At 40.9% G+C, this 25,692-nt stretch overlaps 1 protein-coding gene across 1 annotated transcript in view; it reads right to left on the reverse strand.

Annotated features, from left to right (window-relative positions):
- Positions 1–25,692, reverse strand: part of ctnnd2a (catenin (cadherin-associated protein), delta 2a) — a 272,153-nt gene that overhangs the window by 26,028 nt on the left and 220,433 nt on the right. Inside the window, exons 17-20 of the mRNA XM_085468656.1 lie at positions 23,021–23,203; positions 20,186–20,359; positions 16,611–16,761; positions 1,678–1,924 (exon numbers count right to left, since the gene is read on the reverse strand). Coding sequence (XP_085324782.1) covers positions 1,678–1,924; positions 16,611–16,761; positions 20,186–20,359; positions 23,021–23,203 — 755 coding nt within the window. The remainder of the gene's footprint in view (positions 1–1,677; positions 1,925–16,610; positions 16,762–20,185; positions 20,360–23,020; positions 23,204–25,692) is intronic.

Consider the following 25,692-nt stretch of genomic DNA (forward strand, 5'->3'; position numbering starts at 1 on the left):
CGGGATGTCGTGCTTGGAGAAAACTCTCCTGAGTTTCTCTGATACACCGGCTACATAGGGGATGACAATGTTGTTGCGTCTGTCTTTCTTATCCTCCCTCACTGGTGTCTGGTCTTCTTTTCTGTGCCTCTTTGCTGACTTTATGAACGCCCAATTAGGATAACCGCATGTTTTGAGTGCTTCCTTTACATGTGTGTGTTCCTTCTTTTTCCCTTCAGGCTTAGAGGGAACATGTTCTGCCTGGTGGTGTAGGGTCCTAATTATTCCAAGTTTGTGTTCCAGAGAGTGATGGGAGTCAAAGAGGAGGTACTGGTCCGTGTGTGTGGGCTTCCGGTAAACTTCGATGTTGAGGTTGCCATTCTCTTCAATGTGCACAGCGCAGTCCAGGAAAGGCAAGCAGTTATCCTTTGTGTCTTCACTGTGAGCGACCATCTTTGAACAGAGGCGGTGGTTTACAACACCAACTGTCTGCCATCTATAATCCAGTTTTGAGTTCCCTCCCCAGACGCCTTAACGCCCACTCACATCTGACCTCAGGAAATCGCATGATAAGGTGAGGCCAGGTTTCACAATGAGCTCACCCGAAACCCTGGCTGATTGGGACCCACACCATTTTCACACCTTGGCTCATGTGATTAGGTAGAGGATCATCAGGGGGTCCTATTGTCCCTCTGTGGGGGGAAACTCCCACTAGGTTATATCTGGGACTCTCCACCATTTGACCTTAGAACTGAAGAAGCTTCTCGGATGAGAGGTGAAACGTCTTCAAGCAACTTAAAGAAGTCCAGACGCTTTTCTTTGCAAGCTCCTTTGATGCATAAAGTTAAAAGATTAAAACTTACTGATTACGTTACTGATTACTTTTTTCAAGTAACTTTACCAACACTGGTGTGGAGCCAAGATGGCCGCCATCTGCAGAGAATCATTTGTTTCCTTTGTCATTCAAGTGGCTACATCTGTGTCTAGAAGAAGAGGAGTAAGAAGGGGTGAGCTGCCATTTGTTTTTTCCTGCTTTGCTAAACTAGAGAGGTAAGCCCATTGTTTTTCATTTGTTACTTTCAGGCAGGTCATCTGAGTTTGTGTTGATGCTTAGTTCTGTTTGTTTGTTGTTTTGGCCTTAGTTCATCCTGAGGATTTTATACTCCTGAACTTTTGAATTTGTTGAATAAAAAATACAGCATTGGTTTTTTTTTCATAGAGAAGTTGTTCCCCCAGGGTGCTTGCGTCTCAGGGAAATGGATGCCTTTTTCATGTCATGTCCAGGCCTCTTACACGGGACTTCAGTACATTAAAGAATGCTGTAAACTAAACCTATCCCCCCGATGTCAGGACATCATTTCCATTCAAGTATTTATCATTTTAGTTTATTTATTTATTATTGTTATATGTATTCTGTTCAGAAATCTTTGCTATTTATCAGGTTCAACTAATCCCAAACAGCTAAGAGAAATTTAAACAGGTGCTCAGGTTTTAGATTAAGGACGTTTTTATAAAGACATTTTATACAATAAGTCCCATATTGTCCTTTAGATAATAGTGTATCTAAAGTGCTGTAGAAGATGTGGTATTTTAGCATTTCATGATGCAGATCTTATAGTGTAAAATAAACCGGTGTTTACTGCTAAGCGGTTTTTGGTAGAAGTAAATTTTCATTTTTAAAATTTAGTAGTTACTCACTTGTCTCCTTTGCTGCGGGCAATGCCAATGAGTTTTTCGATGCCACCGGCATCACGTAGAGCTTTTGCGTTTTCCATGTTTTTGGTGATGACTTCATGCAGTGCGCAACAGATGGCAGTCACTGTGTCATCTGACATGGCCTTGCTGGGAGGGCCTGTGGTTCCAGAGGTCCCACTGCTGGTTGCATTATTGTTGCTGCTGCTGCTGCCTGGTAACCGATGGATCAAATCTCTCATTGCATATTTACCTGGAGAAAATGAAAGAAAGGAACAGGAATCCTTATTAACTTTTAATCTTCACACAGTTTTGTTCGAAGCAAGTCTGAGTGACAGTCACTGGATTTTGTGGACAACATTTTTTTTTAAGTTAATATCACATGCAACTACTTAATAGATAAAAAAAAAAAAAAAACTCCATAAAACTTCAGCTTGAGAGGGCACATTGCAAATCCTCTGATGCATACACTAATTTCAGGACTGCTGAAATTCCAATAAAAGGGGCGACTTTTGGTATTTTGGGGAAAAGGCTGGCATATTAAAAAACTGACATTCAAAGAACTGGTGAGATCGAAGCTACAGAAAGAGGGTGTAATTAAGAAGTACAGGAGATGTCAGATAGGAAGCACATGAATTATGAGAAAGTGAAACAGATGGGGATGAAAGTATTTAAAATCTAGGCTGCCAACAATACTTGTAATTTAAGCTCACCCACAGAGGTAACGTTCTTGTGCAAGTTAGCTCAAAGAGACTTGAGAAGTGATATAGCTACTTTCAGCTGCTTCCTTATTCACAAGGGGTTGCACAGCACGTATCTGCCCATGTTTGATTTGGCAGAGTCTTTACACTGGATGCCTTACTTAACACAACCCCAAAGAGATTTGTGTCTCCTACTGGAATCAAACCTTGGATCTTTTATACAACGGAGACACTCGAGAGGTGAATGAATGAAATCGTTTAAATGAGAAATGTTCGATGACGTGCATTCAAATGTCGATAATAATTCCTGAATCTTCCATTCAGAAAGTCACCGCGGAGCGAAATATTAACATGACTGTGGACAATATCACAGCCAATATCAGAGATCCAAAGTTATCAGAGCAAATACGTGATGAGGACGAGAAGCTGAGGGATTGAACAGATGAGGAGTGATTGTGCTGACTAAGGTGGTGGTGGGCATGAATCAAACATGAGCAGTAGTCAAAAAGTAGGAAACGCACTGACCATCACAAAACCCATCAGTAACGCCTGAGTCAGGCTGAACCCCTGAGACATACCCCACAGGTCATGTTTCATGTAAAGAACAATCAAAGTGGACACAGGGGTGAATACTGAATAATGAACAAGATGAAATGTGGTTAATTTTTAACAAAGTCAACCATCAGAAAGACGAGGATTAGCCTTTGGCTCCACAGCACTCACAAAGAGGTGCACTTCAATCAAGTGACCATCTTCACGCGGATGACTCAGTGCGTACCTCCTATATGACGTGTTTTGCTGGAAGCGACAATGCGCACCACTTTCTTTGTATACAAGGTTCGATAATGAACGGCTCCCCGACGTGACTCATGCATCCCTTTAAAATTCATAAAAGTGCATGTCTCCCACTGGTGCTGGATCAGATGAAAACAGTAAGTGCTACTGTTAGTGCGTAACTCAACTGTTGAATCATCTTCAAGTGCGCCATTACATCCTCTCTGGCAGCAGAGGAAACTCAGGCCAAAATACTCAATTTGCAATAAAGTGCTTTTGGATTTGACCAAGTGGTTTTTGTTTTGGGAAAAAAAGCTTCTAAACAACTGATTTTAAGTAAAGCTACAGTATAAAGCTACTAAATACTCAGTACTTTGTATCAGAGGTCCAGTGTTTTGCAGATCTGTGGTTCTGTTTTGAATTTATTAAATTTCACTGTAAAAAAGATGAAAAATTATAACAGCAAAGAGATTGGTTTCTTCAGTTGTGGAATTAAGTTAGAGCAAAGTCTGAACCTAACATCTTTTTCTCATCTCCCGTCTTTTCTTTATTTGCTATTTATCAAACATTCTTCCACATTACACTGAATGATTTCCCCAGACCAATGCATCACAGTGATATCCACGCAGGCCCTACAGCCTCACGGTAAATCCCTCACTCATATTATGTCTAACAAGGCGTCGAGATCTGGGAAGGATTGAAACACCAAAGCAACACGGACAAAAGAGAGATCCTAGAATAACGTAGCACAGGATATTGTAAGGGAGCAGTCACGTGCAAAAAGAGTAATGATGATTTTACACAACAAGTATTTCCGATTTCACAAAGGCAGCGAATGACGATGCTTAAAATACACACAGAGCTGGGTGGGTGGGGCTCAGGTGGTAGAGTTGGTTCTCTGCAGTCAGGACGTTGGTGGATTGAACCCCGGCTTCTTCTGTCCATGTATCAAAGTATCCTTGAGCAAGGCACTGAACCCTGAGACGCATCGACTGAATTGTGAGTGTGTGTCAGCTAAAAGTACTTTAGTGTGGATAAAAGTGAGTAGAAAGGCATTATATAAGCACCTGTTTATTTAATATTCTCACTCTCTTTCTCTTACACACACACACACACACACACGCACACACAAACACACACACACAGATCCATCTGTACGCATAGAGTTGAGAGTTAATTTGCCAAGTGTTATCACAGGCCGGCAGGCTGAACCGAGGTTAAGTGGTCACTGTCTTTTGGCTGTGGAGACACAGTTAAGCTACATTCCAAGATGAAGACTCATTATTTGACTGACTTGAATCACTCAGACTAATTCTTGACTGATTTGCTTGCTGATGATTGATTAATTTGCTGGCGAATTGCTTTATTTAATGATCTGACTAAATTCTGAGTGAGTGACTCAATTATTTACTGCCTGACTGCATGACTTATTTACTCACTGTCTGACAGACAGATAATTTACTCCTTGAGTGACTGACTGTATGATAAAGTTAGTGACTAATTTATCAAGTGACTGACTGCAGGTAATAACAGTAATGACAAAATGAGAGCATATCTGAGTCTATTAATCTAAATATCTTCTGCCTATAGACAGTAGTGCTGATAAGATGCCATCAGCATGTGCCTAAATATGCTTGCATATTCTGAGCGTGCACCTGCTTGTGTGCATGTTTGCATACACAGGTGTGTTCTTCTTAGTCTCACCAAAACTGCATTCATGACCACGTGTGAGTGAGCAGATTATAAGGAATGAGAGAGGGAAAGAGGTTGTAAGAGGAAGGGTAGAAGATGGAGACAATCAGAAGTAATGTCTCAAGGACATAGAAACTCATGAAAGAAAGCAAATGTTTTTGCTTACATATTCATTGCGCTGAGACGGATGCAATGCTGAAGAATCAAACGGATGGGTCCTCGTTATTTCCAACCCTTCTAATAACAGTCTTGTTAGAGGAAGAGGCTGCATCCCGATAATCAGTAAGAGCTGAGACAGAAATCCTCCATACACACAAACACACCCAACAAACCAAGACGACACGTACGCGTACAGATAAGCATACACACCAATACGCATCTCATCTCAAACGAGACGACGCTCATTATTTGGCTTTCCGTTTGTTTGCTTCGGTTTTTGACTTCTTTATTCTGTTTTTGTAGGATTTTTCCAAGTTACCTGTTTTGGTGTGAAATATATAAGACATATTATATTTTGAATCCAATTTTTACAAGATAATGTTTTGTCTCTGGGGAGCTTTATTGTGTTTTTATCAGCTCACAGCATTTATCATAAAACAAATATTAATATTGCATGAGGAAATGAATCGCAGAGCCTAAATTAAACCAAAGCTACGCTCAGACGCCACTTTAGCCAAATACAATCTGGCCTTTTTCCTACAGAGACATATGATACCGAGAGCCTGCAAGAAGCTTATTGATGAATTATAGATTAATATAAATTAGAGGGAGTTGCTGCACTTTCCTAATGTCAGTACAAAATTCAACACATTTTATAGCTTAATCTTTTGATGTGCTCATTACCCTGCTGGAGATACCGCTTGTTAAAGCGAAGCTGGAGTTTACTTACTACTAAGTATACAATCCATCTCTCGTAAGTCTAACGTATTTAAACGAGGGATAATTAGAAATGGTTAGAAAGAGTACAGATACAAATGGGTTTAATAACTCACCATATTGTAGTACAAACAACCAGAAGCCAAACTGAATGTCAAAGCCAGAAACTTTATATAGCAATATTTCATGTAATCTCACAGTGATCATAAGTGCACGCACACGGAAGAAATAATCGAGCTGAGGAGAGGATTAAGATGGATTTTTTTTTTTACGAGTGGGTTGTGACTCATTCTATTTTAAAACCCTAATGTGGCACCTCTACATGCTAGTGTGCAATCTCCCCTCTACTCTTATATCTACTTTCTTTGTCGCTGAAATGTGAGCTAGACCCCGAACATGTCCTCAAGGAGGGAAACAAGCCCTGTGCTGATCACGGCACAGTCTAATAAACCTGTATTACACAACTCCTCCAATATAGCTATCTTCACCTGGGAGGCAGAGCTGGTAATGTATTCCTGTGCTGCATTCCCTCATGTGTCGCTAACTCCCGCTGAGCAGGGCATGCTTCATCAGGGCCATAATGGCTGATTTGATTTAAAGAGATCCAATTACCCTCAACAATGGAGCGATTTGATTGTTTACTGACAGAGAAGGGGGAGTGTTATTGAAGTAAAATTGGAGGTAATTGTCTCAGGGAGATGTGGGGAAAGATGAAACTGCCTGATTGGTTGTGGCGTCCGGCTGTCTGAGAATAAAGGATGGTTAATACATGGTTATCAGTGACTGGGTCGGGGTCCCAAAGGTGGGCTGGTGAATGCTTCCTGGTATCAGAAGCTTCTGGCAACATTGTTTTTTTTAACCTCTTCTGTGTTTTCTGAAGTTGTTGTAGGCTGAATAAAAGCTAACGACTCTATGAAAGTTTACCGCTCGAATAAACAAATCAAACATGACTTGTGACGATGATGTTTTCATAAACACGTGAATTTGATGATGGAAAATGAATACACGTTGGGAATACAGTTATATGTGCAACTAAAGAGTTGCTATGGTGCCTCGAATTATTATACAAACAGGCAGTCTAATAAAAACAGGTAACTGCAGTCTAAATAGAAAAAAAAATATAAAGGAAGCCACTATATCTGTGACAGATGTAATTCTTAGGTGCATCTGTGTGATTTGAATCAGTGTCTCAAGGGTGATTTCATCAGCAGTACATCACCTCATTGACAGGGGGTGCCAGATTCAAAGCAACAGGGTGTTGCTTTCTATTTGCAGGGGATATTTCTTTATTGAAAGCATAGAAGTGATGCGGGCAACATCCTTTGATGTCAGACAGTCAGATTTCACATTCAATATGCAGCCATACACCAAGATTACATCAATATTTAAACCCCGAAGACATCTGTAAACATTAATGCTGTCATTCTGAGATGCAAGATGATTATTGGCACAAAATATACTGATTTTCTTACTTAAATCACCAACGGAAACACACACACACACTCTGGTTAATGGCTTGTTTGGAAAGCACATGAACTGAAGTTTATGTCCACACAGGAGCGGAAACCGCAGTCGCACGCACCCTGCAGCCAAACGATCAAAATCTTCATTAGGCAGAAATAAATATAAATAACCTGAAAGAACTGGCTGATTTCCCCACAGCAATAGGAAGTGTATTAGGGCTGAACGATATATCGCATTTGCGATAATATCGCGACATGATCAAGTGCAATTTTCTAACCGCAAAGGCTGCGATTATACTCTGGACATGTCCAAATTCATGGGCTGCATCCTCCTGAGGCCGCATTTGTAGACCGATTACGTCACAGCGACGCGCCGAAGGCTGTCCAAATTACTACCATATCCCAGAATTCATAGCGCGGCCCAGCCAAACTCCAGTTTCCAGCAATGGCGGCCGCTACTAAGTTTTAAAATTACTCATACTAATCTTTCTGGGTCACAAAATAAACTTTTAACATATTTTCAGGCGAGAAAGTAGTTGTGTAAACATCAAATATCTGCTCGGTTTATCAAGATATCCCATATTTGCTAAAGTGCTTCGACGTTTTCAGAGGCGTCTGCTACCCACCAGCTCGACAGCTAGCCGGGAACTCGAGGGTTACTGATGCGGCCGAGAACGGCACAACTCCCGGCACATCATTTTCAGATCACCGCGGAGTTTCGCTGCTCGGGTTAAACGTAATATATAAGTCACTTAGACAACCTAAAAATGTTATTGTTGGGCTTTTTTCAGTGTTTTGTTTGTTCGTGAGTAAATCGGTTTGGCTGAGATTAAAGTTATTAGATTAGATAAAATAAAACTTTATTAATCCCCCGGGTGGGTTCCTCCTTGGTTTTCACACAGCTGACTAAACGTCAAACAGAAAACTTATTAAACAGAAGTATGAGACAGTCGAGAATTTACACCAGTGTCTGGTTATATTTTAGATAGCAAGAAGCAGACGGCCGAGTTTATTAAACTCCACCGAGACAGCGGTGACGCTAATCAGAAGGCTAGACCGTCCAATTTCACGCCTTTAAACTTTAAAGGCGTGTTTGTGTGTGTGTTTATACAATTGCTATTATGTTTGCACTTTAGGTGTAATGTTACTGACTACAGAGATCAGTAAGATGTGTGTATTTTTTATTTATTAGTTTTATTTATTTAATATTATTTTTTAATTGAATGACTGTCTAGTAGTTCACAGATGTCGAAAAACTGAGTGTGGTAAAGCCACTGATTTTGTTTATGTATATTTCTGCAATCTGCACATTGTACTGACTTTCATTTTAATGTTTACACCAGGGTTCCTTGTCAGCACTTTATGCTCAGATGTTTGTAAGCTAAAAATAAACTATTGTGTATGTTCAAATATACTGTTGTGATTGAAGAAGTTAAATAAAAATGTCAGTCATCAATTCATGCATCACCTCATGTCATCATAACAGAGGTCTGTCTTCCAGGAAAGAACAGTTTAAAATTAATGTAATATAGTATTGGCCATACTATATGATGTATTGCTTGTCTTTGTTTAATAATACAGAAGACAAAGACCTTAAAAAATAATCGCATATCGCATCGCAATCGCAATATTGGGGCAAAAAAAATCGCAATTAGATTATTTTCCATAATCGTTCAGCCCTAAAGTGTATTCCTTTTAACTTCCAAATAAATAAATAAGCTTCAGAGGAGAGTACAGACATGAAACACAGCAGGTTTAAAAGGTCAGAAATGGAGGTAAATTGGAAAGTGGCATGCTGTTGGTTCCCAGTAATAAACTATTCTGGCTTCCTGCGCTTGGTTTTTCACACCAGTTATATCTCACCCTTTTGTGTCTGTCTTTGATGTCTGCAGTTGACGCGTTTACAGTTTAAATTGTAGAAGAAGAAGAGCATAAGACACGGAAAGCGTTAGACGAGGATAAAGGGAGGAGAGGCAGGGATGTGTGAGGAACCTGTGGCTTTATAACAGGCATTCTGCACACATATAGAAAAATGCTTGCTTGGAGAGACATATAAGACGCACACTCTCCGACATAAACACACTAACACTTACTGAGATCAAAGAATTTCTTTACTTTATTTGGTAGCTAAAGCTCTGCTATAATCTTAGTGATGAACACTGGGAGGTCTCTTCAGAGACATTTTCACGAAGAAAAGCATGAGAGCTTTGAATATGTCTTAAAAAATACAGAACTGAAGGGTGTTTGTGCACCTCCAAAGATCATGAACCAGATCCTGGAGTAATAAGTTTAAGGCCCTGAAAATCTGCTAATCATCAAACAGTGTTTTCTTTCCCTCTCTTCTATTTGTTGCTTTCCATTTCTATTTCTCTTCTTGACATGCTCCCAGTCTGGCAGAGGACAAAGAATGCCAGTGTGCTGATAAAAGACATGCCAGACCCTCGAACACGAGAGATTCATCCCGAAGGCGACGGAGAAATTTCATAAAGTGCTGCTGCAACAGGGACAGTGTGTGTCAACTTTGTGTGAGTCAGTGTACATGTCCGCACTGTCTTTCAGCCTGCTTTCTTTGCAAAGTTGTTTGTGCTTACCATTGTGCAGTCTGTTGACAGCAGGGATGGAAAAATATGTAAAAATTGGCGTGGGAGAGGAAAACACAAAATGGACATTCTGTGGTGATCTAAAAATATTTTCTTTGGCTGGGAATGCGCAAAGTGGAAGGAAGCATGTAATGTAATTTCCCCTCCCTGCTCGGTGCAATCAGCCAGCCTACAACGACGTCGGTGTCCCGGAACAAAATGTTTAGATTTAAGGCTTAAAACGGGTGAGTTGTCAGTTGTCAACACCTTTCCCCTTTTTTTTTTCTCCTGAAGCTGACCTCGAGCGAATACACACTGACGCCTACACACACACTTGCAATCGTGCAATTAGTGACATCCCTGTGGCGCACTACATTGGTTTCCACAGTAACACTCCCCAGCACTGATGTCATCAACGCGAGACACAAAGAGCAGGAGACTGCGATAGAGGGAAGGTGAGGCGTTATGAGCTCATGTCTGAAACTACACTGAGAGAAGACGAGGGAGGAGGAGGAGAAGGTGTGGGAGTGGGATAAATGAACGAGAGGTGAAAATTGGAGAAGAAGAGAGGGAAAGGAAAAGTGTGAGATGGAGAAAAGGGCGTGTAATATTCATATTAAAGAGAGGAAGGTGGCGATGTATAGTGAAAACGAATGGATGATGGCTTAAGCCATCAAGACGTGTGGTTAGAGAAGAGAGGACTAAGAAACAGGAAGAGAAGTGGAGGAAGTAGACTGTTACTCCACTTTTACAATTTCCATCCAGTGTTATCTTTTATGATGGCAAGCTGCTCTCATTTTTATTATAAATTAATAGCACTGATTTTATTACTGTAATCAGAGTAAAGTACAATTTGTCTTCTGTAAACAGTAAGAAGTCAGAAAGATGATCGCCTTATCCCTATTCTGAGGGTGTTTTTATTTGACGTGATTCCAGACATGCTCTCTTTACATTCAGCCACGAGGAATATCAGTGCGAAACTGGCCTGTGTCTGCATAATGTTACCACTGAATCAGGCTGATTACAGCCAGGGTGTTTGAAAAGGGTTAAACAAGACAACAAGAGAACATCCTGATAAGCTGAGGTGTGCACCTCAACAAGCACCCGCTGATTCATGTGAGAGAGGCGCTTTGGAGCCACTTTCAAGTGGAGAGCTTAGTTTGATGTTACTCTATTACTCAATTACTCTAGACCAGATGCAGAAAGGAAGCCAACAAATCTGGTATTCACGCGCTGACTGGATAGATTTTCATGCCTTTTTGTACTCTCTGCTTGGAGCGAGTTTTTTGTGCCATATGTGCACATCATGTCCATCACTATAAAGAATTCTTAAAAGTCTCAATGCTTTTACGAAAAACTAAGAGAATAATTTGTTTAATAAGTAAAACAGTTTCACAGAAGTCCCATATTTTTTAAAAATCTCACACTGCAGATGGGATTTGTGTTTGGAATCAAATCGAATTGAAACCCTCACGCCGAAACTTGATTACAGGTTGCAGTTGAGGCCGCTCACTTTGTGCAACGGCATTCATTTATAAAATTTCTTAAACACATGTTTGCATTCATTGCATTTACATGAAATGCTAACCTTTGAATGTGGTTACAAGCATTGCCCGTGTGTTTAAATGGTTGGTGTATTTGGAGAAAATACAGTGTCTTTTTGGCATTCAAGAGCTGTTTCCAATTCATGTGTGTCAAATTACCATCTGTAAGTAAATGGGGAGGAATTGCACTGACAGACAGTGTAGCAGTGAATGGGCCTCATTTATTGCTACACAGGCGTACAGTACATTATGCAAATCAAAAACTATGAAGGAGGTGAAATCAGGAGAGACAAAAACGTTGACAGATGAGAAGAATGATTCTCTGCGACATCAATATGCTACTAAATCACATTACAGGGGGATTGGAATATAAGCATACATATGCAGTTAGGTCTTAGCTATCACTGCTCTCTATTTTTTCCCCTCTTGTTTCATTTTCCCCCGCTCTCTGCTCGGTCTCTTTAGCCTGACTTGGCCCCTCTTTGCGTTTTTCTTCAAACCTTCTCGATTCTTGCTCCTTCCCTCTCGCTTGTCTTGCTCTTATCCAATCACAGAGCTTTCCAGAGGACTTGACACTGAGGTTATTGTATGCGAAAGATGATTCTCTCTCCGCTGGCACTGCTGAGCTCTCACGCAAACTACCACTCCCCCATGGTGATGCTGCCAAACTTACCGGCACTAACAGGTTATGACACACGAGTTCTATAAGCCGAAGATTTGGCTTTTGCTTTTAGAAAGAGGTGATTTTCTCTAGATTAGCCATGCAAAATGATATTATAATTGGCTGGAACTTTGATCTTACAAAGACAGAACAAACTGCGCTTTGAAATCACTTTGTCGCTTCAGGTTAAACTGTTGTTTTACTGAAGTATGTGGTGTAAAGTAAAAAAGGTGTCTGAATCAGAGGTTAGAGTCACTAGTGAATAAAGTTTTTGAACACTGGCCAAATGGGGCTTGTCTCAGGAGTGCCTGGCCTCTGCCTCTTCTCTGTCAACATGTATCAACTTACACCTTGCCAAGAGCAAAGGCTCAACCCTCACTATTCCCTCTCCTGTTTCACTTGCTCGCTCTCAATCTTCTCTGCTTTTAGGAAACTTTTTTGTCAGTGGGTGCCACTGACACTGACTATCTTTCTACTTTACTTGTTAAGAAGAAGACATTCGTCTTTTAACGGCTAACGATTATGAAATGACTTCTGTGATTTAAGATAGCTGACCTGAGTCAGCATACCATCACTCTAAATGTCTGTAAAGGTTCTCAGTCATCCAGGTCATCGTAGTCAAAGGAGCTTGCAAAGAAAAGCGTCTGGACTTCTTGAAGTTGCTTGAAGACGTTTCACCTCTCATCCGAGAAGCTTCTTCAGTTCTAAGGTCAAATGGTGGGGAGTCCCAGATATAAACCTAGTGGGAGTAACCCCCCACAGAGGGACAAAGGACCCACTGATGATCCTCTACCTAATCACATGAGTCAAGGTGTGAAAATGGGTGTGGGAGGTGGCTCTTCTATGTTGTGCCATGCGCTTGTGAAGTGGCTGTTTGGTCTCTCCAATGTAGAGGTCTGGGCATTCCTCGCTGCACTGTACAGCATACACCACATTGTTAAGTTTGTGTTTTGGCGTTTTGTCTTTCGGGTGAACCAGTTTCTGTCTGAGTGTGTTGCTGGGTCTGAAATACACTGGGATGTCATGCTTGGAGAAAACTCTCCTGAGTTTCTCTGATACACCGGCTACATAGGGGATGACAATGTTGTTGCGTCTGTCCTCCCTCGCTGGTGTCTGGTCTTCTTTTCTGTGCCTCTTTGCTGACTTTATGAACGCCCATTTAGGATAGCCGCACGTTTTGAGTGCTTCCTTTACATGTGTGTGTTCCTTCTTTTTTCCTTCAGGCTTAGAGGGAACACGTTCTGCCCGGTGGTGTAGGGTCCTAATTACTCCAAGTTTGTGTTCCAAAGGGTGATGGGAGTCAAAGAGGAGGTACTGGTCCGTGTGTGTGGGCTTCCGGTAAACTTCGATGTTGAGGTTGCCGTTCTCTTCAATGTGCACGGCGCAGTCCAGGAAAGGCAAACAGTTGTCCTTTGTGTCTTCCCTGGTGAACTTGATGTTTTTATCCACAGCGTTAATGTGCGCAGTGAAGGATTCCACTTCTTGAGTCTTGATTTTGACCCAGGTGTCGTCTACATATCTGTACCAGTGGCTGGGTACTCTCCCTTTGAAAGAGCCAAGAGCCTTTCTTTCCACTTCCTCCATGTAAAGGTTGGCTACAATAGGTGACACGGGGGAGCCCATGGCACAGCCATGTTTTTGTCTGTAAAAGCCTTCGTTGTACTTGAAATATGTAGTGGTGAGGCAGAGGTCTAACAGTGTGCAGATCTGATCGGGTGTGAAGTTGGTCCTGTCCTCCAAGGAGCTGTCTTCTTGTAGTCGTTTTCTGACAGTCTCCACGGCCTCCGTGGTGGGTATGCAAGTGAAAAGAGAGACTACATCAAAGGACACCATGGTTTCATCTGGATCCAGGGTAAGTTTCTGGACCTTGTCGGTGAAGTCGGTGGAGTTCTTGATGTGGTGTGGGGTGTTCCCCACGAGAGGCGCGAGGATGGTAGCAAGGTGTTTAGCAATGTTGTAAGTGGCTGAGTTTATGCTACTGACTATGGGTCTGAGTGGGACAGCTTCCTTGTGGATCTTAGGAAGTCCATAGATGCAGGGTATGGCATCCCCTGGGTAAAGGCGGTGATATGTAAGGCGGTCAATAATTTTGTCCTTTTCAAAGTCTTGAAGGCAAGCTATAACTATCACTCTAAATGTAATAAATGTAGTAATTCATTTAAAAAATCCCTGAGAAGGTGTCTGCTGTGTCTGACAGTCCCACTGAGAATCAGCATCCCTCCCTGCAGCTTTATGTAGTTTGTGGCACAATATTTCCCGTATTTCCAATATTTTCAGTCTATAAACTGCAGCAGCGTCTTCTTAAGTCCTCTTGTTTGACTTTATTTTGTATTTTTTTGTTCTCATGCATCTGTCAGATGCGTAAGATTTCTATTGTCATTGTCGTGGTCTCTGATCCTGGGTGTGTTTGGACTCTAAATTCTGGCTCTGTTTTGGTTGTAATCTGAGTTTTGATGTTTTGAGTCTTTGATTTAGAGCCTCTGGGTCTCTTCTTTTCTTAATATGCCTTCGAGTTTAGTTTAACTTTTGTATCTTTGTATTCTGGGTTATGTGGCGATGGTTTATTTTGATTCCTGGAGTTTTGGTTTGGGCAGCACTGTTATCACTGTTCCCTCACAGCAAGGAGGTCCTGGGTTTGAATTCATCATCCACTCAGGGCCTTTCTGTGTGTAATTTTGCATCCGTGTCTCTGTGGGTTCTCTCCGGATACTCTGGCTTCCACAGTCCAAAGACATGCAGTTAGGGGTGGTAGGTCAATTGGTGATTTTAAATTGCCAATGACAGGCTGGCGACTGGTCCAGGGTGTGTACTCCAGCATGCTTGAAGCTTAGACCTGACACCCATTAAAACATTTTGTTAAAGTATTCAACAAAAAATTAAGGTTTAATTTATTTGCACTCTATTTTATACTTTGTATTTTTAATTGGGTTACAGTGTTGAACTGTTGTCTGAGAGCAAGTGGGTCCTGGGTTCAAATTCACTGGCTGGATGTGGCCTTTCTGTTTGCATGTTCTCCCTGCCTGTAGTGGTACCCCAGCCTCTTCACACAGTCCAAAACATGCGTGTTAGGGTAACTGTTGATCCTAAATTGGAGTGAAGGTGTGAATGTGAGCGTCAGAGGTTGTCCATCCCTCTCTGTTAGCCCTGCAATAAATAGACTGATGACTTGTCCCGGGTGTAACCTGCCTCTTGCCCTATGACAGCTGGGGCAGGCTCCATCCCCCAGCGACGCTGGATAAGCCGATGGAAATGGATAGCTAGTGTCTGGAATTACTGCTATAGGTGGAGAGCAACAAAAAAGGCTGAAAAAAGAGCGACATGCAAAGGCCTTGGATTGTTTTTCACAGGGATACAAATTAATGTAGCTGTAAGGTCACTGCTATCCAATTCCCTAATGATACATTTGTAGGTGTATTGAATAAACAACAGCAACAAAATAAAACAAAAATCATTCAAACCCATTCAGATGTCTCTATGCTAAGGCTTCAATTATCTGTAATCCCCCATTGTGTGCCAGCCAGACCGTCACAGTAGGGGGCGTATTGAGCTTTGCCGGTGGCATTCCCCATTGTTCTAACAACACTCTGCAAAACCACAGAGGCAAGCGAAGAGACCCCTCATCTGAAACTGAGGGTAGCGGGGTTGCTATAGGAACCACCGAGCCCATTAGGAAGCTAAGATTACCCAAGATAGTAGAGGAGGAGAAGTGATATCAAACAAATGCATTTATATGCTTTTATGTTCACGCGTGGCGTGGCGCACGCACGCACGCACGCACACGCACACGCACACACACACACACAATAGTGTCTTAATGCGTCAGGTTAAGAAGTGATCTCTACTACCTAGATGTGTTGATGCTACCAGATTGACTGAGGCTCACTCATTACCACTGTGTACTTTTCAAAGCCAAAAGCAAGCCTTTGATCTGCTTGTCTCTTCTGCTCTCTCCCTCTCTTCAGCCCATCTCTTTCAAATACATATCAACTACCCCTTTATTTTACTGCACTTTATTTCTTAGTCTAATTTTCTCACACCAACAAACACACCTTCGCTTCAGTTAAATAACTATTTTAATCATTTAGAAAAAAACTGCAATTTTGCTCTCCGACTTACATAGCAGAACAAGCCAACCTCTTATATGTTTTATATGGTAAATGGTAAATGGCCTGCATTTGTATAGCGCTTTTCTAGTCCATAGGACCCCAAAGCGCTTTACACTACATTCAGTCATTCACCCATTCACACACACATTCACACACTGGCGATAGCAAGCTACATTGTAGCCACAGCTGCCCTGGGGCGCGCTGACAGAGGCGAGGCTGCCGGACACAGGCCCCACCGGGCCCTCTGACCACCACCAGTAGGCAAACACGGGGTTAGTATATGATCTCCGTAGGCAGGACACTTCCAAACATGATGCGCTTATTAAGCGACAGTTGAAAAGTTCAAATTTTCGCTCATTATACACACTTAATTGCAAATTTAATTTTCATCATTAACTACACAAGGTGAGCCAGAACAGACCAGAGAACAGACCAGAGATTAAATTAATGACATGCATCCAACGTTTGTAAGATTAAAAAAACCAGTGACAAATTCATTGGTGCCTCACCACACCCCTTGGATAAGTTTTTATCAGTACTCACCAATGAGCTCCTTGTTCCTGATGTCCAAAGCCATATTTCTGAGAGCAGTGGCGACAGCGCACACGACTTTGTCATTGTCTATCCTCAATAATTCCACTAGGATGGGAAGGCCTTTCTCCTTACGGACAGCAGCACGGATGTACACTGACCACTGACAAGAAAACACAAGTGGAAAGAGTTAGTGTTAACAGTGTTCACAGTGTTAACGTCCAACGACCATAAAGAAGGAGTATATTTACATTTAATCTTGCACAGGAGGATTTTAAATAAAAGTTAAACAGAAGAACACCAACAAAATAACAATTAATTAGTACCATGTTAAAAAAACAACAAAAAAAGAGACTGCAATGTGAAATTAGGATAACAGTGTTTTGCTTAATAAAATTGTCATGGGTGCTTTATATGAAATTGTTTACACCCCATAGATTTCCTTTGAGTAAAGTGGTTAGTGTAGGAAAAAAAAAGGAAAGAGGCAGAAAGAGCTCAGTGGTCAAATGGGAGATGTTATATTCAGCAACTGACGCATTACGCTGTGTCACAAGTAATATACTGTGAGAGGGAGAATTATATGAACCAGCCAGAGGAGTTTTAAGCCTGGAGACCTCTCTATCTTCCCTCAACAACTATCAAGGTACCCTCAAATGGGCCACTCAACCCTGAACAGCTCAAATGCATCTGCCTTATGGGTCAATTGCAGACAATTGGGGAGGTACTGAAATGCCCAAGAATCGGTAGAAGTGGTTGAAGTGTGAGGCTGAAAGTTTCTGTCACTTTTATAATTGATCTTTCCACAGCATGTAAAGGTTAAAACACAGTTCTGTTTACAAACGGTGTTTCTTCATATGATCATTTTAGGAAATATTTTACCCTTGGATTGAAATGATCTTTGGTAAGACTTACGTGGGCAGAGTTTAGTGTGCCAACACTAATTCTTCACAAACTGATAGCAGCTCTAATTTAATTATAAGAATACTGACAATGAAGTTAAAAACACAACAGGAGAAAACAGAACAATACATGCATGTAAACACACACACACACACACACACACACACGTTCATACAGTTAGGCTCTTGTAAAATAAACGCAACACAAAAAGTAATGAAAATTTGTGTTTGGTTGATTATTTCTTTGTTCTAAGAGTGCTTCTTGGCAATAAGTCTTACACTGTTGGAAAGCTTGTTTATTCTCCCTTAAATGGTGCCACATTTGTAAGAAAAATGCATTTGTGGGTTGAGCAGTAGAGTTGAGCGTGTGGGTTGCACCCATGAAAAATTTGCAGTCTTTTCTGCTTAAAACATTTTACTCTGCTATTGACACTTTCCTGGATTTCCTGTATTGAATGATTAAAGGATGAATAAACACGACACATTGGAAATTTAATAATGTATTCACTTAACAACAGACTAGCACGTGGAAGAACCACACAGAGCCATAACAGCCTTGCACCTCAAACTCATGCTGGTCACCAGTTTGGTTACACACTATTGTGGGATGGCCTCCCATTCTTCAAACAGCATTTGTTGCAAGTCATCCAGCGTGGCTGTGTTGGTCACTCTGGCATGAACGGTGAGCAAAAGCTGATCACATGAGTATTCAGTGGGGTTGAGGTCAGGACTGGAGGCAGGCCATTCCTTCATCTCCACTCCCAAATTCTGGAGGTAGTCTCTTATAAACCACACTCTGTGGGGGCGATCGTCGAGGGTATTCTTGGAAGAGTTCAGTCCCAGACTGCAGCGATATCTTCTCTGCACTTTGACCCTACAATCCAACTGTTGTAGGAAGAATCCTGACTGATCACTGAACATAAAATTCACCCACATGTTCAGGTGTTAGCAACATGCACTGATGTCAGCACATGTTCCCTAAACCAGTGCAATGAAGGGCAGTCATTGCAGGCCTTCTGGCAACCCTATGAGACCAGAGATTGGCAGTGTGCAGTCTGTTCCAGATAGTCTGGGTAGAGAGCTGTCAACCAAATGGTCCTGAGAGACAAGACTACAAATCTGTAGAAGACTGCTTATGTGCTGACGGGGTGAGGAAACAGTCTTCTTGTGGTGTTCTTTTCTTGAGACACCAACTTCACGGCCTGTCTCCAAAATTCCCTGTTATATGGAACTTGGCCTAACTTGAAGATGGCGCTAGGCCTCACTTGAAGCTGCCCTATGGCACAGGTCCCATCCAGATCAGTCAAATGTGGAGTGCTTAGAGCAGACACCAACTGACCGCTGTAGCAGTGTCCTTGTTCACAGGTGCTGACAATCAGGCACCTGTTTGTCAGCACCTGGGTACCACAAGCTCAAAACAAAGAGTCAATAACATCAACTCGGATTTTCAACCGGATTTTCCTTACAAAGTGGCACCATATAAGGGGAAATACACTGGCTTTCCAATAGTATAAGATTTATTGCCAAGAAGCATTGTTACAACAAAGAAAAATCTACCAAATTCAAGTTTCCTTACTTTTTGTGCTGAGTTTCAAACGTGTGATTCCCTTAAGACAACCCACCCCCATCATTTCCTTCTCCTCCTCCACCCTTGATTATTCTAGAGACCCCCTCTTCTATACCTGTCATGCTCCGACTGTCTGTCTACTCTACTGTCGATGGAAATACCAATTCAAAATGAGTTACAAACACATCCCATACACATCTACAGGTCCACTGAAGCATACTCTCACAGTGTCTCCCCTGTCTGTCACTCCCTCTTGAGTTCATATTTTCATAAACTGCATTTTTTGGATCAAATAAATACTTCCATTAAGTTTCTCACATAGTCTATTTATGACCAACAATGTCTGGCGCAGTTTTTATTTTTATTTTTATTTTATTTTATTAAGGTCAAGCTAAGATTATACCCACACACTTTCTGCCTTTTACCCTTATATAAACCTCCCTCAAGGCTACAGCTGCCCCCACCAGTGCTCTCCAATATGACATGACTCATACATTATTACCATTTAGCTGCCTCCGTTGGTTGCCTGTTGTTGAACCCTGGCTCTACTCCCTGTGTGTACAGGTTTGGAGCATTTACATTATTAAAGTAATTACATTCCTACTGAGCAACGTGCAATACTGCATTACATAGAAGACATAAAAACACGAGACCGAACTCAAAATATTTTAAAGTCAGCAGGATGCTGCAGTGAGCAAAAAGATTATTAATTCAAAAGAAAATTACCTTTTTTTTAACCTATGTGGTTATGGAGGCAGAAGACTTTTCATAGGTTTTGCTGCATTTGACTGTGTACAATGAAGCTCTTGGCACCAGGCATGCATATTCACACAGTTTACTTGCACACGTTCAGCTTATACATGCATACTTAAGTATTTTGACCAACATATAATGTGAATGTGCACATTTATCTATGTTTTTTCAGAGCACAAGACCTGTGTACAATTAGTAAAGTGTGTCTCTGCATTCACTGCACAGCCACTGTGTGTTAGGACAAGCTAAACACATCTGCACTTGCAGTTGTATACTCATCTGTGGTTGTATAATTCGACAATTTATATTTGACAAATATAATATAACAAGGCAAACAATTTTGAAAAGCATCTCAAATCTAGCATTACCTTCCAGCTGCCTGCAGCCAGGTTCTGCAGAGCCCCAGCTGCACCCTCTAGAGTGTCAGGATTGGAGCATTCAGACAGCAGGGTGAGGTAGGGCTTGACGATGGTGGGGTGCCACAGCATCTGAACTCCTTTGGGGGGCTCCGCCGTGTCGGGAAAGGGGCCCACGCCATCCCACTGTGAGAGATGAGACAGAGTGAAATAGCTTTTTTTATGTTCATTTATATTCATGAAGAAATACTTTAAGGAAACCGTTAACTCCATTCTCACAATCACATTTTGTTTTACCCTTTAGGAAACTTTTTACTTTATTTAAAACCAAAAAATAGCACCACTTCAGTGTGGTTGAACATTTTAATGACATTTTTCACCAATTCTAGGAGAAATAAGCGACTGTGAAATCGTAGGATGTTCCTTTTTCTGTTCTTCCATGTAAAGCTTACAGTGATTCTATAAAAACCTGCATAAGAAATCTGAATGAACTTGCTTTTGTATCTAAACACATTTTTTATGTCGGAGTGACTGAATTCAGACGAGAAAAGCGAAATGCACTGCCCCTGGTACACCCTGACCTATTAGAAAAATTACCGAGACACTGAGTAAATCACTCCTTGTCAGCTTAAGAATCGTGATGGATGGATGAATAGCGATAAAGGTGTTGAAGGGCTTAGATAGAAGGGAGATGCATGATCTGAAACGACAGTGAGAGCTGCAGAAGGAGAAGACACTATGAGAGAATGTCTCACTGCTACATTTGCTTTGAGCAATAAACATAAAGCTTTACAGCTAGCTCTCACTTCATCTTTGTCTTTTTTCATTACAGAGGAGCCTTTCTTGATGTCTGAACTTCTTTGTTGGCTGACATACCCACACCTTTTTCATGTAGGCATACACCAGCATCTTTCTCTCTCGTTTTCTCTTCCTCTTAATTCTCTCTTGCATGTCATTTATATCTTTCCCTGATTTTTCCTCCTTCTAATTCTTCTTCTCTCTCTCTGCCTCTCTCTCCTGATTTCTCTGTCTCTTTCTTGCATGCTTGACCCTTTTTCCTAATTTCTTATTCTGCTTCCGTCCCGCTCTTTCCAGTTCTCAGTTTTTCCTCTCCCTATCGACCTCCTCGGTTTCGCTCTACTGCATCGTCTCCTCTTCTTGTCTCAAGGTAAACCAAGCTAGTGTATATCTTGAAAGAAGCACTGTGGCATGTGTGTGTTTGTGTGCAACTGAGTGTCACTATCTGTTTTTATCTATGTACAGATTCGATAAGAAATCATAAAACTCAAAGCGCAGATTAAAGCACTACACAAAGGAGCATCAGATGATTCACAATAGCCATTCTACATATTTAACACACATATATGTTGCTAAACGCCCTAAAATAGCATTTTAAAATACATTTACTTCAGTATGGTGTTATTAACCTTTTCATCTTGGACTTCCTGTTTTGAGTATTTGCTTATTTGCATCTCTGATGCAAGCTGGATCTCCTCCACTGTGTGAAAATGTTTTATCTTCAACTTAAGTTTTACTTTGGAGAAGAGGAGTGATTTGTGGGGGAATAGAGGGTTCGGTGAATAAGATGAATGAAGAAAAAAGAATGTGTTAGTGTGTCCAAAAACATCTGTGCCAACTTTTCTCCAACTTTTGGATCTTGAAGAAGAACTCCTCGATCACAGCCTTCCCCCTGGGGGAAAAATTCACAGTGCAAAAACCCTGTGAACATCAAGGAATAACAAGCATGCTGGCCCGCTGCCTTGTCTACAGGCTTGAACATATTTGCTTTTTTGAGAAAGTTTGAGGTCCGTGCTAATCCTGCAGTACAAGTGGTCAGACCTGCACTACAATATCAATTCAAATACATCAGAAACCCTGAAAGCAGAGCAGCAATACAATAGGAGAAACCCTTAGCACAATTAAATCAGGTGTGCCTTTTATATATCAGTTATTTAAAATACATTAAAAATGAAGTCATATAGTCAGACTGCTAAATACCTAAAAAAAATGCCAATTACACAAAATATCAACAATTCCAGGAAAACATTTTCCAGTAGTTCATTAGGATTGTTTCGGTCAAGTTCAGGCTCCCTGATCTTCCGATCTTAACTTGTTTTCTCTATCTCTCTCTCTTGGCTTCAACTCTAGACTTTCTCAGTCTGTTAGCCTCCCACTAACTACTATCCCTGCTTCATTTTCATAGGGTTTTATAGTGTATACCTCTGGGGTTTGACCTTTTGCTACTTCCCATTATCTATCCCTCTATTCATCAGTGTGTATTCCCTCCTGGCAGTACTGACTGCTTTGCTTTGATGGTTGAAATTTGGCCTCAAATTCTTTTCAAATTTAGTTTACTAATATTTTCATTTCATTTAAACCCAGCTTTGCCAGAGCATTGAATGGATCATCAGTGGTCAGCAACAAATAAAATAGAGACATATTCTTGATATTTAGTTTGGTTTGGGCCTCAAATTCACTTCTGGTCCATCCGGTTAGCTCTGAAAGATGTAAGTAAGGTCTGTGTTTGCATACTTTAGGCCTGTGTCTGTGTTTAGGTATTTAGGAAATTAAGAGAAGCTGAGTGTTGAAGCCTTTAAAGGAAAGTTGAGGTCACAAAGACTCAATTATATATAAAGTTAAAGAGCAGAAATACCTCACACAAGCCAGTTAATTTGAAAAGAAACCAATGCTTTTCAGATAACCTTGAAGATAAACTGATCTGCATTTAACTGCAGATCCCTGCTGAAAGGGATGTGTGGCAGGTTTCAGACATTCAATTTATTTAAAAAAAAAACTTTTTTAACTTGCTCACATCATCTGATTAGCTCCTATTTTCTGTGTCTTTACCTGGTCAGCTCCCTTCTTTTTCTTCTTCTTCTTGCCCCAGCAACCGGAGCTCTCTCCATCGCGACCATTGGCATCACAAAGCAGGCCATCCAGCTCTTCCAACCCCCCTTGCTGACCATGAGATGTCTCAGCAGCCAGTCGGTATGACAGGTTCCTCAGGATGCAAACACAGTTCTCCACAGTCTGCGAACAGAGCGAGATGGGAGAGATGAAGGCGGAAGAGAAGGTGGGGAGAAATAAGATGAGATCAATAAAGGGAGAGGTTTAAATGGAAAAAAAAAAAGGTTCAGATTGAAGATTTGTGTTTGATGCCATTTAATGAAACATCTCGCTTGAAAACACCGAGCAAACTCAAATTCAAAGAACGGTAATAAAAACCACCCACTCTCTCACTTTTACACTATCAGCCTTCCACCCGCACTCAGGAGCCAGACAGATGGAGAGGGTGAAAGACAGGGAGGGGGGCGGCAAGTGAGAGGGAGAGGGAAAGGAAAGAACAACAATAATCTCACAAGTAATATTCTTCTGCATATTGTTAGCTCTGACTTTGAAATGAGATTAGCAGAAACTCAGGTAAATGAGGAAAAATGACAAACCCAATATATTATATCACACCCCATTAAACATGAAGTTTCGAGGCTCACCCAGTAGCCAGAGAACATGCGTGTACTCTTGAGTCTGAAGGAAAGCCGATTCTCTAATAGTGTATATTGTCTCTTCTTAAGTGTGTGTGTTCTGTTTTGTTTCTTTAACTGATTGTGTGCACTTGCATACGTGTGCGTCGCTGACAAAGGGGAGACATCAAGTCAACAGAGTGGAAATTAACAAAGACAAATCATCAATCTTCACTCAGTCTGACTGTTGGTTTAGACAAAAACAACTAAGGAGTGTAATTGAACACCCTCAAGAGATGCTGCAAACAAAACAATGTCTCACTCCAGTGAGCTGCAGTCATATTTGAAATTCTATTCTCACATTATTATGGAGCGATGTAGGAGAAGTTACACTTTATTTACAATTTGCTGTGACATTTTGGATTTCGATCTATTATTTCACATTTCTTCCGTACCCTTTTGTTTCTAGGTGCACTGTGCAGGGAAATTAAGTTGACAGGTAAACGGATTCTGTTATATGTCTTGTCAAAGCAGGAAGGTCAGAGGTCAGGGCCAGTTACAGATCAGCACCTCTACACCTGGGTGGGATTTACGGTTCTCTCAGGAACACAGAAGTTATGCACTCCAAACTGTGACAGGAAACTTTTGTAACACCAAAGCTAGAATTCATTGTTCTTGTATTTATGACCTTTATGCACTTTCCAGCCTAGAGTCTTAGAAGCTGGAAGTCCACACATAACAGCCATCCAGTAAGCTTCCCTATGCAATGAGACACACTAAATGTAGGCTGTTAAATCTCAATATTATATATTAGCATTATATTGGCTGTGTATGTAGAATGATGGGTCTAGTCTATTCAGTCTTGCACCATCAATTTCAATTAGTGTGTCTGCTAAGTTAATTGACTCCTGGCAGTGTGCTATTGTATAGTGGGAAACCTGATTAAATGTCCTTAAAACTTAATTGCTTCTGTGCCTTGTGTAGAGCAGAATGGCAGTAATCTAGAGATTTTCTTTAGTGCTTAAGCTATGTCACATGATATATCTATAGTGGCCACTCCTCAGATCTAATGTTTCTCTGTCCACAGTTATTGAACACGTCACGAGCAGAAGGCCATGTTGAAACAGTTCAAATAGAATCAACACCTATAGCTTTAACAAAGTGTTGCACAGAGGGCAAAAAAACAGAAAACCTATTATACAGGCACAATATAAAACATTAAAAATCAATTTTTAATCATTCACAGGAGGTCAAAACCTCCAGAAATGTAGCATTCAGTGTTAATGTTTGATGTTAACTAAAGGTAATGTGTTGGCTCTATCCTTGCCCAAATCAGCTTTCTTTAACTATTGTGCTGTACGTTGTAGTAATTCAAAGCTAAGTTATAAGAACACGCGCCTGCATTTCAGCAGTGCTGTGGTGACATGGATTATGTGATGGTATATTTATTACACCATCACATCACTGTGAATCCATAACTAAGATCAGTAAAGGCATATCTACCGAACCACAGAGTTTGTAGTTAAAAACAATAACAAGCTATATTACATTGTGCTCTGATTTTCTATCTTTAGTAACAGAAAGTTGAAATATTAACATTTTAATGGAAGTCAAAAGACATTTGGGGATTCAGCATTATTAGTCATGTTTAAATGATTGGTGATAACAACAGTTTTTTTTTTCTATATGTAAATGGTAAATTGTTTTAAAAGTGAAGAGACAATAGCTTCGTTTTATTTAGTCATAGTAACTGTAGATTCTGTGCAGGCCATTGGTTGGACAATTGCTCAATAAGAGAACCCATTCATAGTGTCCAAAGACTTACGTTATGAGATGTTATCAAGCTGCCTAAGATAGCTGACATCGTTCCGGTCTTAAAGAAAAAGACTTACTCTTACAGTGTTGTCTGAACGGCACAGTTATTTACCCCGGCAACAGTGTTGCAGCAGGGACAGGTTAGGAAAGACACTGTGCACCTTTATTAATTATTTTCATTTCATCCACTTTCATTCATATTATTCTAGTAAATAAGAGACACTGATCACCCATCAATACAAA

Source organism: Copadichromis virginalis, linkage group LG9, assembly GCF_057382275.1.
Source record: "Copadichromis virginalis isolate Kocher_CV1m ecotype Utaka linkage group LG9, C_Virginalis_male_GT1.1, whole genome shotgun sequence".
In the NCBI taxonomy this organism is placed as follows: Eukaryota; Metazoa; Chordata; class Actinopteri; order Cichliformes; family Cichlidae; genus Copadichromis; species Copadichromis virginalis.